At 42.1% G+C, this 15,193-nt stretch overlaps 1 protein-coding gene across 1 annotated transcript in view; it reads right to left on the minus strand.

Moving 5' to 3' along the window:
- CEP350 (centrosomal protein 350) overlaps nucleotides 1-15,193 on the minus strand; it is a 3,609,946-nt gene that overhangs the window by 274,062 nt on the left and 3,320,691 nt on the right. Inside the window, exon 31 of the mRNA XM_044085746.1 lies at nucleotides 4,029-6,142. Within this exon, the coding sequence (XP_043941681.1) occupies nucleotides 4,029-6,142 (2,114 nt within the window). The remainder of the gene's footprint in view (nucleotides 1-4,028; nucleotides 6,143-15,193) is intronic.

Raw genomic sequence — 15,193 nt, forward strand, 5'->3', positions numbered from 1 at the left:
TAGGAATTTATGAGAATCCAGGACCCTGTAATATCTGTCTGGCTTAGCAGGTGCAGGGAGTAGAGAGTCAGGGGATAGTCCGGATTCTAAAAATACATCATCTACAATGTCTAAAACAGGAGGAATGGCAAGGGGCTATGCTGAGGAAGTAGCAGGAAGTCTCTGAGCCTTTTCTTAGACTCTGAATAATCTTGGCTCTCCCAGTGGAAATGCTCCCTCATAGTATGCAGTATTTCCCCAAAGGAATAGTCCTCAGGAGGAGAGGCTGAAGGAATGGATTCTTCAGCATCAGAATCCTCATAGGGAAGCATGGAAAAATCCTGTTCAGAAGAGGAATCAGAGGAAATAGATACCTGATCAGAAGAGTCATACTCTGCCTCTTGCCTTGGCCTCTTATCAGGAGGGGAATGGGAGCCCCTGATCAAAGTAATTAGGTCTTCGGCCATTTTGAGCATCTGTTTTTTAGGCATGGAAGTCTGAGTAGGAGAATGCTGTACTTGTTTCTTTGTCTTTAGAGCTGCTTTAGTCTTTGCCTTTGAAGCTGAGGATGGCTTAATATATAGTTGTGTAGGTCTGAAGACACCCTCAGAAGCCGGTGCCTGCTCAGCGGCTCCGGACCCATCTGAGGGATTGATTTCCAGAGTGTCTAATACCTCGAGTTTCCAGAGGCCCAGTCAGCTCCACGTGGGAGTCGGAAGCGGCCTGTGGTTCTGAATTAGTGGGTGCCAGGGGCTGCGAAAGCACCTCACGGAGAACCGGCGACTGGCATAGAAGAGGCTTTGTCGGTTTTGGACCTCGGATGCCTATCCTTGTCCTTGCGTTTTTTGTAAACTCCAGTTGTCGGCTGTTTCGCCGGCATTATATAATTAAATCTTCGGCCAAAGTAATGAAATGCAAAATCGAACCGACGCTTGATAGTGCGTTGGTTGAATTTAGCGCAAAACCGACAGCTAGCAACGTTGTGATCAGGGCCTAGGCAAGGAATACATTAAGAGTGAAAATCCTTATGAGGTATTTGCTTCCCACAAGAAATGCAATTAACTTTTTCTGACATCGGTCTGGAGCACGAAAAAAGTTTCCCCAACGGGGTACTTAGCTTTAATGAAGACTTCGATTCTGAAATTCAGCTTTGAAAATCTCAGGAGTCGGCTAACCGGCACTTGTGAACTGCTTTTGCTTCGGGCACCGCGCGGCAAGAAAGACTGAAGAAAATGGCTTAGGCTGCATCTTTTATACCCCTGGCACACTGACGTCAGGGAAGAGGCGACAGCAACCGACGCCGGACCTAGACTTTGGAACTCAGGCCGACTGCGGGTAGCCTGCCAGCAGGATAACCCAAGAGTAATGACTGCAACAGTGAAACACGATGAACATCTGGAGATCAAGCATGCAGTGGAGCATCCCTTGGTTGCCTGTCCATAGGGAAGAAGCAGGGTGAAGAAGGTACTGCATTTGGTGTTTGAAAGGGGTTGCAAACAGGTCCCAGCAGCTGAAAATACAAGCCACTACTGCTGGATTGAGGGACCACTTGTGAGGCATCAAAATGCTCCTTCTTGTCACATCTACTAGAATGTTGGATTACCTCAGGATCTGCATTGCTATCAGAAAATTTTGCGAAGACATTGCTCAAGGCCACACTATCATAGCCTCTTGACAGGAGTGCTGTCAGCCTGTACAGCTATCACACATTCAGTGTGGCAGGCTAGAAAAATCTGCAATACTCGAACGGCTGCTCTCATCTCCAAAACACTGATGTGCAGACAGACCTCTGATTGGAACCAGGTACGTTGGGCTGTCTTCCATTCATAATGCCAACCCCCACTCCATGAGGGAAGCATCCATGGTCAAAGTGGCCTTGAGTTGGGGAAGGACAAAGGTACTGCCTGCATAAACCCGAGCCTAAATCATCCATCAACAGATGTGGAGATGACAAACCCTGGTAAGATGAACCAGAAAGGTCAAAGGATGAGAACAAATTGATCACTGAACTGACAGCATCCACTGAAAAACATTCATGAAGTATCTGGTGAGAGGAGTAAGACAGACAGCAACAGCCATCATGCTGAGAAGATGTAGGATCAAATGAACTGGTGGCCTCTGATGTACTTGGACTTTAATGGCTTAAATATGTAGAGACGACAGTCTTGCAAGAGGTAGCTTGGCGATCTATTAGGAAGTGTTCATATGGTATCTGAAAAATTCCAGGATTTGCACTGGTTCTCTTTTGGAATTCTCAAGGTACATTGTGATGAACATTACTAAATATTCCCTCAAAAGTACTCTCAAGAAATGTAGATGTAGCAATGGTTGCGACTAGATCTTTAGTATCTCCTTAAAGCAAGAAATTTTGGAACAGGGAAGTAGCTCAAATCTGTGAAAAGATTTACTGCTGAAAAAAAATGTACCAAAAAGACAAGTCCTACTGTTACAGTGTCTGGATTAGATAAACTCTAAGCATTTGCTAATGCGCTCAAAGAACAGCATCATATGTGTGAGCTTGCTAAACAGTTGGGATGAAGATGACTGAAGGTAGAAAAGTCGATGCAACCACCCTGGGATGCATTGATTAAAGGTGGCTGTGACAGTACACCACCAAACTCCACTTGTTAGCTGAGCAAACTTCCCTTCTTGACAGATGAGGAGATACCTCACTTGCACCAAGGAGCATAGGGATGGCTGGTGAGGTAATTCTGCAGGAGAACATTTTGACAAATTTATGCTCACCCTCCAATGAAGCTCTGGAAATTTTCACAGCAACTTCCAATGGGCGGACACTAAGCTTTTTGATAATTTCAAACAAATGTTCACATCGCTGCAACTATTCAGCACAAATTATTTTAGCATTCTTTAGGTTCTAAGTTTTAAATTAGATTTTATAATTCAAAGTGAACACAATAATTATGGTGTGCAATATTTTCTAAAGAAATTACAGCATCTCCGCAACCATTCAAGTTATACATGTACTGTCAAGCAGCATTTGGTTTATCCAGCTGATAGCTTTCATTTGAGGTTAGGAAGTTTTGCCTCTGCCACTTGGTTGTTGAGGAATTTAGAGAAATATGGAAATTACTACAGTATAAATAAATATTATATGAAAACAACTGTCTCTTTACCTGCACGAGACAGAGGCAAAGTATTAGTGCAGTCATATTGTCCATCATGTAACTAAGATGAACTCTTTCCATAACATGTATGCAGCATGGTTTTAGAATTACTTCTTTAAATATAAATAGGCAATATTGCATGCCTACAGGTGTCAAAGATGAAACTAGAGAAATGCTTGGTAGCATAACTAGGCTTTAATGAGTCAACTTCTCCCTTTGCCTGCTACTGAACTGGGATCAAAGGACTCTCCTGCTTGTCCCTATGCTAACTATGCTCCAGAACTGCCACTTTTAGACAGTTAATGTAGGCCTCTAGCTGTTCTTTGCATCTCTTGCAAGTGGATCTATTGAACAGCTGGCAGTTATAGTACTGCTTCAAGCTATATTCCTCTTTCAGGCAGTACACAAAAGGCAGATGCTAGTCCTGGATAGTGATCCGATGACACAGGGATACTTGTCAGGTTATAATGCTTTCAAAGCATTGAAAGGAACTTTCCTATGTTAAACATTAGCAGCCACACTCAAACTATGAGAGAGGTATAAAAAAGAAGTACAGAGATATGCAAGTGCATGATGTCACAATGTGCCACATAGAGATGCCTGACCCAAAGTGAAGGAGCATTAAAAAAAAAATTAAATTGTACTGAGCTGGGATAAGGACCTCCTAAGTCATAAACCTCTTATTTAAATCATGGATCTCGCATCACTCGCTTATTTTTCAGCAGTGAATATGGGCATCCTTAGCAAATGATACTGTATGAACTTCAACAAACCACATCTACTTCTATTCTATTAAACATCTACTGTTATTTTATTAAACAAAGTCAGTGATAGAAGTTGCAATACAAAAGCTGGGGGAAAACATCAAAATGTGGACAAATCAAAGGTTATCAAAATGGATTTTAAAAGTCCTTTGCTACCTACCGGTCTTGGATACACGTCTGGAGATGATGTTTTCTCTCTCTCACCATCAGGTTGATCAGTTTTCAGAAGGCTTTGCAAACTACCAGCAACTTTGTCCTGGAAAGAAAGCAGTTTTGGAGGCATCCTAGGAATGGATTCATCATTGAAATCAGTCTGAAGGTCTCTATCAGCAATCTCAATCTTCTCATTATGAGCTTTCATAATTTGCTGGATTTGTTCTATGCTGTCTTTCAAAACAACTTTCAGAAGACGGTCTGTGAGCAAACTTACTTTATCCTCTTCTACTACAGCTTCATGTTCCTGCAACATGTCATCAAATATCTCTACAGCTTCAGCAGGTGCAGCTTTAAGCTGAGAATCCAGATGATCCTTCTCCTTGGTTAAAAGGTCAAGCAGAGGGGTAAATGATTTGTCATGAAGAGAAGGCAGCTTTTCTTTCTTTTCAAGTGACCTGTTATCTAAAGATTGTTGTTTTTTCAACTCTTCATTCAGTAAGTTGTCAAAACTTTCATCTAAGATGCAGCTGGTGACTTTTTCAACAACACTGCTGAAAAGCTCATTAAGCTTATTTTCATCTTGGATGGTACCAGAGTCAACACCACTTACTTCAACAGCATGCTTTAAAATTTCTGGTGACTCAGTTATAAGTATAGTATTTTCTTTCAAGTTAGAATATTTACCACTTTTTTCCACAAAAATAGTTTCCGTTTCTTCTGATGAAACACCTTCCCATATGCCCTCTACATACTGTTTCACTTTATTCTTTTCACACTCATCAGTATTACTTTTTTCATCTTGTTTCTGCTGACAAACCAGTTTAGCATCATAAAACGAGTCTTCAGTTGTCTCAACGAAAGTTTCAAAACTCTTTGGCAAATGAGAGAGCTGGTGTGGGGAAACAAAAATGCCATGGTTATCCTTGCAGTGGAAGTAAACAATTCCATCAAATGTGCCATTATTGCTTCCTTCCAATTTGTCTAATTCCACTCCAGCCCAGTATCCACTGGCAAAGATGACACACCCTTTAAATTTCAAAGTACCAGCTTGAGTGCCATTAACTAACACTCTGTCTCCTATGTTAAAATCCATTAATGTGTCTGCATATTCAACATCTGGAGATGGGGAGCGAGATACAGACATAAAAAACGACTGCTCTTGATACTCAACATCACTGCGTTCCCTTTCCTTACTCAGTTCTGTTGGGGACCTAAGTTCAACCATTCTCTCTGAATGCAAGCTTTCATGAGATGACAAAGATTTTTTGCATTGATGCTCAATCATTTCAAAAGTAGTAGGGGAAGGTGACCTAGGTTCTGTGTGTTCTTGTTTGGTTTCATCCTTTATCAGAGAATGATCTTGCATTTCTGTAAATGTTTCACTATATGAGTATTCTTTCCTAGGAGAAGATAACTCGAAACCGTCTTTGTAAGTTTCTGTATGAGGAGTTCCATAAGCTGACTCTTCTTTTCTTGGGGAAAATATATTCACCTCTGAATCAGAAAGCTCTTTATGCTGCAAAACAGCATCACTGAAAATGGAAGCTTTTTCCAAAGTCTTCTGACTAAGAATGTCAGATGATCTTTCTGAATTCACACTTCTAATTGAGCTGACTGAAAGTTCACTAGCTGCATCATCTTCAATAGAAAACACACTATCTTTTAAATCAATATTATCTTCATTAAGATGCTCATTTTTGGCTTCACATTCACTTTGTTTTGGCAGGACACTGTGATTACCAACATCATTTGTAGGTGACAGTTTTACAATGCTAAGCTTCAAAAGTGGTTCTGATTTATCAGAATGCTGACTATAAGCGTCCTCTAATTCAGACTCTTCTGATTTTGTGTGTTCTAATTCTTCTTGAATACCAGTTCTATGGCTGGAAACTACACTTTCACCACCAGAAACATTATCTTGCTTGCCAACTGGCAGGCCTGTTCCTTTACTGCTATCCGGTAGATCTCCATGAAAAGGCTCATCAGCAAACTCTGTTACAGCTCTCACTTGTGATTTGGGAACAGGAAATGAACTTCTAGAAGGCTCCTCTGATATTGCTTCGGGTCCAAAATACTTCTTACTGGGAGCAGTATGCAGGTCTTCAGAAGCTGTCAAAGCTGTGAGCAGAAAGCAGAATTGTTAAAAGGTTTTACATAATGACCACAATCATTCATTACTTTGGTCTTTTTTATTAACCTTTTTATCTCCAGTAAGATTTATTTAGTGACATCGGTTTACTGGGAAACTCAGCAGCCCATTTTCAGAGGAGGCCCAACAGATAAATGTTCCGGGCACAAAAACAAATTTGCAATGTATATACAAGAAAGCATAAAAACAACAGGTAAAAATAAAAGCCAAAACACATGCTTATACAATTTACTGACAGAACAACAATGTAGAAAATATAGAGATTTATAAACAATAACAGCATGAAACATTATTCACTCAATGCCTTTATACTTTTAGTTGCCTTGACTTAATCAGATTTTGCTTTACTCTACAAAATTTCATTATGACAAAGTTAACTTAATGTACCAGATATTTTCTATTGTTCAGGCTTTGTTCCATTATCGGACACTCAATAAAAGAATGCACTTTCTTTCATGGTGTCTCTAACCCTGTCACCTCAGTTAACACACTATGCACATTTATATTGTTTGTCATCATGTATGAATGAAACAGACAACAATTTTGGCTAGTGGCTGGTATTAATTCCCTACTGAGCTTACACCTCTCAGACAGTACTACAGTAGGTACTCTGAGTACAGACTTCAATTTGATATGTTCTAATAAGCGTTTCACAATTTTTTGCATTCACATACTACAATAAGGACATTTGTTTTTGCACTTTAATTCAAATTATCTGTACCACTTACTAACTAAAATAGAAATTACTTATTAAAACAATTATGCATCTTTCACAAACAGTTATTCACTTGCATTACTAAATGAGATCAGTGAGGGTGCCTCCTGCAACAGGTAACTACTGGGATTTCCTATTTTGATATGCAAAGCTTGGCACAAATACTAAAGTTACGTACTTATAATGATAGATCCATGTTGTCTGATTTTCATCTGGTTCAGCTATGGATTGTCAGGTCTGATCAGATTTGACCTCGGTCAGCACGGACTCTGAAGCTTCTCGGTTCCAGGGCTCTGTCTCCTTCCCTACCACAATTTTTTTGTACTCCACCTCAGTACCTCAGATTGAGTTTGCCCCAATAAAATAATATACATCTATCCTATTCAAGGCTAACTCTAGTATACAGGAAAAATTCTTAGGATTGTTGACTGTCAGTACGGACTGCTCTCAGACAGGGTGTGCCATAAAACTACCCAGTCACTAGAAGGTCATTTGTGTCAATTTGGAAAGGGGTAGGATGGAGGGAGGTTGAATCAGATGAAAATTAGACAACATTGCTCTATTATGATAAGGACATCTCTTCCGTATCCATTGTCATCTATTTTTGTCCAATTCAACTACAGAACAATTTCTCAAGTTGTTATACCTGGGAGGTATGAAGGGAGAATGTTCCTGAGAATGGCAGAACCAAAGGAAGAATGTGATCTGGACTGTACATCCAGTTTGTAGTGAGATAAAAAGGTGTGAACTGTTGGCCAAGATGCTGCAGCACAAAATATCAATAGGCAGTTACTAGTCTCCTAGAAAAGACTGCTGACGTGGCCATTGCTCTTGTAGAATGAGCCTTAGGTTTAGATAATGACAAACCTTTTTTATTGTATTAAAAAAAAAAAAAGAAATGCAGTCTGATAACCAACTTGAAAGTGTAACCTTAGCAACTGCTTTACCTAATTTAGGCTTTGAGAAAGCAATAAAAATCTGAGCAGACTTTCTGAATGGTTTGATCCTACGAAGATAGAACCTAAGTTGATGACAAATGTCCAGTTTACGTAAAATGTACTCATAAATCACCTTATTTAAGAATTTGAGGGAAAAGACTGATAGGTTTACGGACTGGTTTAAATTAGCCTCAGATATCATGTTAGAAAGAAAAGATGTGTCAGTTCTCAGGGAAACTCTGTCTTTGTGAAATAAACAGATAGGGAGGTTTGCAAGAAAGTGTTTGCATCTCTGAAATCCATCTGGCTGATGTAACAGCCACCAGAAAAATTGTCTTCCAAGAGAGAAACTTCAAATCAGCTGATGCTGCTGGTTCAAAGGGTGGTTGCGTCAATGTCTGTAGCAAGACAGCAATATCCCGGAGAGTTACTGGATCACTGACAGGTGGTTGTAGGAGAAATATTCCTTTCAAAAAGGCCTTTGAGATTCCTAAGGAAGCTAGAGAGAGTTGCCATTTTGCCCAGTGTGGAATCTTGAAACAGCTGCTATTTGCACTTTGATAGTGGAACAGCCAGAGCCACTGTAAAGCTCAGACAAGAACTCCAGAATGGAAGAAATAGGATCAGAAAACGGATCTAAACATCGTGACATAGCGCAAATGGAAAACCTCTTCCATTTACCATGGTAGATCTTCTTAGTGGGCTGTTTTTGGGATGCTGATATGATCTGGACAACTGAGATGGCGTTTAACTCATAGATTTCTAGTCCAGAGAAGCCAGTCTGGATGTGTGTGTTAATAGGTTTGGATATTGACCCAGCATCCATGGTGGATTTATCAGTAATGACACAGGGAGGGAAATCACATCTGTAGAGGCCAGAAGCAGGCAATGTGAATTACTCTGGCCTTGCATGTTCTTGATTTCTGCATGAATTTGTTCATTAAGAGCAATGGGGAAAAACACAGAGGAGACCTGGGGGCCAACTGTGGACTACAGCATCCCTCTGTGACTCTCCCTGTGGAGAGACCAGGGCAAAGTAACTGCTGCATTTGGTGCTTAGGTACAACACAGAGAGACTGCAGCAAGGCTGAACCCAAGGACAGAAAATTAAGGCCGTCACTGTTGGATTGAGGGAACACTCGTGAGGCATTAAGATAGCTCTGCTCAATTTGCCCACTAGCACAACAGACATTCCTGGTATGTGTGTTGCAATCAGAAACTGATAAGAAGACATCGCCTACTGCCAATCTCTCATAACCTCTTCACATTGGAGACAGGGCGTGTTCCTCTCTGTCTGTTGATGTATCAGACTATTGACATGTCTGACTGTACAGATATCACAGCCTTGGGGAGGACATCCTGAAATGCCTGCAACACCAAGAGTACTGGTCTCCGCTCCAAGATACTGATGTGAAGGTTGGCCTCTGTTCATGACTAGGTAACTTGGACTGCCTTCCCTTCAAAATGACCACCCCCACCCTAGAAAGTATGCATCTGTGGTCACTACAGCCACAGATGAAGCTATTTGGAATGGACGTCCTTCTATCACTGAAGGAAATTTTATCCATCAAGTTATGTGCTATCTGCCAATTTGAGTGAGATGAATTTGTGTATGTAGCAGATGAAAGTTTTGGGAACATTGCACCACTAGAGTCCACTGAAGCACTCTCACATAAAATCGGTCTAATGAATGGAACCATGAGGACTGTAGAAGCCACTAGGTCTAAGAGGCAGAGATTTAATCTTGGCAGAGAACTTAAATGGCTGTGAAGCCCACCAAGAACACCCTGGCATGGGAAACTCTGAGGATCTGTAAAAACTTGAATCCAGGGGGCATCTGATAAATTCTGTCTGTTGAGTAGGGGTAAGATGACTTTTGGTTAGGTTGACTATGATCCCACGTCTTCCATGAGATGAAGTAGAAGGTCCCAATGAATCGATAACAGATCATTGGAGGTACTGGTTAGCAGCCAGTCGTTTAGGTACATTAAAACATGAATCCCTAATAGGTGAAGATGCTCTGCCACCAATGCCATCATTTTAGTAAACACCCTGGAGGGCTGTGGTGAGACTGAAAGGCAGAGCCCTGAATTGCTAATGACTGACCCCTACCCAGAAACAGAGGAATCTCCTCAAATGATTTTCTATCTTTATATGATAGAATGTGCATCCTTGACATCTATACAGCACATCCAATCATCCTTCCTGAGAAGAGGTAAAATGGACTGAACTGTGACAATCTTGAATTCTGTCTGACATATTGGTTTAAGTGACACGGTTCTAAGAGGGGTCTGATGTCCCGTTTTCTTGGGTACTAAAAAGAACCTTGAGCAGACTCTGAACTCTAACCGGTGTTCTGGGACCAGTTCTGCTGCGGAGAGTTCCACCTGACTGGGTGAAACACTGACAATTTCTTTCTTCTTTATAGAAGGAAAGTGGAATAAACTTTGGAAATTATGCTTAGCATCCAAAAATCTATTGCCATGTTTTCCCAGGCTTGTAGGTGCAGAGACCATTATCACCCAACTGCTTCCAGAGTGCACCAGTCAGGCAACACTTCAGAGGCACTGAAAGAGCTTCTCTGTAAATGGACAGCGGAGGCCCTGGTTATGGGGTCTGCCTCTGCATCTAGGGCGACATCCGCTGTAGTTGCCTCGTCCTCTACCATGAGAAGGTCCATCAACAAGACTGCCAAGATAAGAGCTCTGTGATTTATGGAACCACATTTTCTTTCCAGCCCTCTGATTCCTAGAGAAGGTTCTCTGAGGTGTGGAAAAACAGATTCTCATTGCAGAGTGTCCTACTATCTTGCTGACTCCTGGTTAGGGTGTCTTTTACTTTTGGTCCAAATAGAGTGGAGCCATCAAAGGGGCATTGTTGAAGGAAGTATTACAGCTTTCCACAAAATCACAAAGATGCATCTAGGCATGCTGACACAAGGTGATGCTGTTGTCTGCTGCTCTAGCTGTGCCATCAGCTGCGTTAGAAAGCAGTCACATGACTATGACTGAGGTAGACTGAAGGATAGAAAACTGGAAGTCCACTGTCTTCTGAACATCCACAGGCAGGTTACCAGAGAGAGACTTTGGAAGCTCCTTAGTCAGGTTTCTCAGAAATCTGCTGACATGGGCTAAGTAATGCAGCGCTCTAAGTACAAAAGTCACTGAAGCATACTTCTTTTTCCCAAACTGGTTCATAGTCCTTGACTCCCTGTAAGGGGGATGAACCAAGGAACTTTCCTCCAACAGTTCCTTTTTAGTGGCTGCTGTTATCACCATCACATTCACCAGTGGACCTTTGCTCCAATCTTTTCTTTCTTTTATTTGGTGCTGCCAAAATCCTGCCATTTTTTTGGGGGGGAATGGGTTCCACCACATCAGGGTACTTACATATCCAGTGAGCCATGAGATCAGTGAGTTGGTCAATGGGTGGTACGACCTAGGATGATGATGAGCTGGAACCAACGGCTTCCAGGAACAGACACTCATCTGGTGAAGGGTTACAGGTGGACAATTCCCCTCTCTGCTTCATCAATTTGAGGATCTCAGTGAAGGTGAAGTTTTCTGAGGGGATCTAAGGGAGCATTTGCCTTCATCCAAGTCTGTGACTTCAGGGAAAGACTCTAGGGAAGAGTCTATGTGCTTCTGCTTGCACATCTGTTTCTTATGAACACCTTCTGATGGGAGATCAGAAGGTTCCGAATAAACTAGGAGCTAATGTAGCCTGTAACCTGTGGTATAGACTTGTCCATATGTCTGACATGGAAATGGGAAGAAAAAGCGATTCCTGCTGGGGTTCAGACACAACTGAACTGGACGAATGTGCCTTCTCTCTCTGCATCGATAGGACCCTCTCAAAAACCATTGACTCCTAAGAATTCCTCATATCATCAGACAGAAAAGAAACCTTGGAATCAATGGGTCTCAAACCTGAAGCTGCTCTTGAGGCCAATCTCTCAAGTGCAGAGGTGCAGATGGGAAAGGACAGCTCCAACTACTTCGGTATTTACCCATCATTTAAGATCTATCCCTGAAACTTCAGCTCTGAGTCTCTTCTGGATTCGAACACATCAGAGTCAAAAGGGAAATGGAAGCTGTCGGAGTCGAAGTAACTCAGACCGTCAGTTCCTTCAAAGATGCTCCGAGACAGACTGGATCCAAAATATTCGGGTCTGAAGTAGGGATCAGGACCACAGAAGAGGTAGGTGGGCCCAAGACTTGGCATGTTCACAGAAATGGTACCAAGAGAACTCCAAGCTGGATCTGCATTCTAAGGAATGTTCTTATCATCCTGACGAAACCTTGCTCAGTCAGGGTTCTAGATGGCTGTGTAGAAGAAACCACTGAAGGTGATCTTGAGTACCTCTGCTCCAGCAGAATGGGTGACTGAGGCCTCAGACTTACTGGGTCCAGAAAGAACCGGGACAGAGAAGGTGATGGATAGATCAGAGAGACTGCTGGCTCCAACCATCAAGGAACCTTCAAATCCAACCTAACAGCAATGTCAGATCTCAGAAATGCTTCCTTGAGCTTTCCAAATCAGATTTTTCCTTTGCTTTCATAGGTAGATACTAGGCTATCTGCCCTAGGGCATTTATAAGCCTAGCCAGAGTGTATTTGGCTTCCGCCTCCCTATTAGATTAGCCTACTGTGCCTCTGTAAAGTAGGTCACAGAAGGTACCCTTTTAAGATTAGTTTACTGTGCCTCTGTCTAGCAGGGACACAGAAGAGATCCCAGGGGTGAATTTGCGATTTCCCATCCACGCGTCCAGATTTTGCTTGAAGAGGGTCAGCGAGGAGCTATGTCTAACATGAATTGGGATTCTATTCCAGAGTGAGGGGAGCCTCTGGGAAATGAATCTATCCCTCCAGCATGTCCTATTTATTTTTGTGCTGAGGTTTAGGTCCCTGGAGCGTGTAGCTCTAAGGGACTTGGATTTTTTGAGGTGGAGCATGTCCATTAATTCTGGGTTTGACATGGCTTTGTACGTCAGGCATAGATCGCCTCTGAGTAGGCGGTAAGCAAATGAGTAGAGCTGGAGTTTCTTTAGTCGAGCTGCATAGGACATCTGTTTGTAGCCCATGATCCTCTTGGTGAGGTACTTTTGGGGTCTCTCCAGTTGCTGCAGGTGTCGGGTAAGGTACATCCCAAAAGGGGCATTGTATTCAATTATGGGCCTGATAAGTGACGAGTACAGGGGCACAATGACCTCTCTTGATCTAGATGCGAACCCTTTCCTGATAAGGTGGGTTATATAGAAGGTCTTTCTAACCACTTTGGCAACGTGATTATCAAAGGAGAGATTACTATCTACGTTGGTCCCCAAATCTCTAATTACTTCTTCCGTACTTAATGGATTACCACCTATGTGGTAATTTGTGGGCACCTTGTTTTTCCCAAAGGGGATGACTATGCACTTTTTAGCATTTAGCTTGAGGCCGTGGCTCTGGCACCAAGCATCCGTCTCTGTGAGACCCTTTTGGAGGATGCTTGTGTCAGCTGGAGATTCGATTATGGCCCTCAGTTTGCAGTCATCTGCGAACTTTGTCAGCCATAATTCCCCCGTGTTAGCCTGAACCTCAGATAAGTATATACCGAACAAGAGAGGTCCCAGAACTGAGCCCTGTGGGACGCCACTTGTAACTGGTTTGGATTCGGACATGGCACCTGCGATTCTGACCATGTGGGTTCTATCTCTGAGCAAGTTTGCAACCCATCTTGTGATATAGGGGTTGATATTTAAGCTGGTAAGCTTATTTATGATGCTGGCATAGTGGGGTATTGTGTCAAAGGCTTTTGCGAGGTCCAGGTAGGCTGTGTGGGCTACCTTGCCCTCATCTATGGCTTTGGTAACTGTTTCAAAGAAATCAACTAGGTTTAAGATGCAAGATCTGCCCTTAACAAAGCCGAATTGGGTAGGGTCCAGTGTCTGGAGGCTCTCAATGTCTTTGTTTATGAATTACATGATAATACGCTCCATAGCTTTACAGACCAGACTAGTCAGGCTTATGGGGCGATAGTTTCCGGGGTCTGTTGTGACACCACCTTTGTGGAGTGGGACCACTGTAGCTGTACGCCATTCTTTGGGTACATATCCTGTAGTAAGGCTAAGTTTGAACAGTGACTTAATGTGAGGGTTCAGTTCTTCTTGGAGCTCGTGTAAGACACAGCCTTTTTTTTCCCCCCTTTTCATTTTACTTCTATTTTCTCTTTCTCCTTTTCCTTCTGTTTGTCTCCTGACATCTTATCCTTAATCATTGGAGAGGAGGCTGAGGAAGAAGTGGAAGGTACTGTAGACCCTGTCTATCAAAGGAGAAGACCCTTGACAATGAGCTTTTCCCTGCTGGTCTGGAGAGCTCTAGATCTAAACAAAGCAGAAGCTTGACATGAAGTGTCAAGATGGGAAGTGCCAAGACAGCAAACATAGAGTGAATGGATCCCTGGGGGGAACTTATGTCCACATTTGGAGCACTTTTTAAATCCTTGGTTGTCTGCCATAATGTCAACTATCACTGCAAACTAAGCACAAGTGAACAAACACACGTGCGTGCACACATACACAAAGTAGCTATATATATTTTGTGTGTGTAATACACTATCCTAACCATATGAAACACTACAAAGTACTATAAAATTTGATATTAATGTTATAAATTTGAAAAAGAACAGACAGTGAACTTTACAACTGTAATATCTAAATATATAGCCTAACCCTAACTCTAATTCTAACTTGAACCTTAACGTTACACCTAAACTGGAGAGAAAAACTCTCTCAGTAGACAGGGAAGTAAACTACAAGGACAGACATCCACGAAAAAGGATACATAAATGGCTAGCCCTCATAAACATGATCAAATTCTTCAGGTGGCAAATGAAATCAGAGGTATTGAGGTGGAGTAGAGGGAATTATGTGTAGGGGAGGAGTCGGAGCCTTGGTACTGAGAAGCTTCAGAATCTGTGCCAAGGTCAGATCTGATAATATCTGACAAGTGACAACCCATAGTAGAAATGGATGAAAATAAACACTGGATCAAAACCTTTTCTAGGGGGTGCAAATATCTTCTGTTGGTATAAGTCAAAGTTATAAGACAGGATAGGAAGAATTACTTACCCTTGCTCTATGCAATCTACCCCTGATTTGAAGCCTGTTGGTCATGAATTTAATGTCCCATGGGGATAGATTCTTCAAGGAAGGGTAAAAACACAGAAGCCTTTAAAAAAATGCTTAACAAGCTGGAGCAGGGTGACATTTCTGCCTTCAACAATGGTTTGACGTACGGTTTCCAGACAGACCTCTACAGACTAAAGACATGCTGTATGCAATTTCCAAGAGAATTAGCATTAAGAAAATCCACCAGACTAATCAG

Source organism: Protopterus annectens, chromosome 10.part0 (genome assembly GCF_019279795.1).
Source record: "Protopterus annectens isolate FY-2018-M chromosome 10.part0, PAN1.0, whole genome shotgun sequence".
NCBI lineage: Eukaryota > Metazoa > Chordata > Ceratodontiformes > Protopteridae > Protopterus > Protopterus annectens.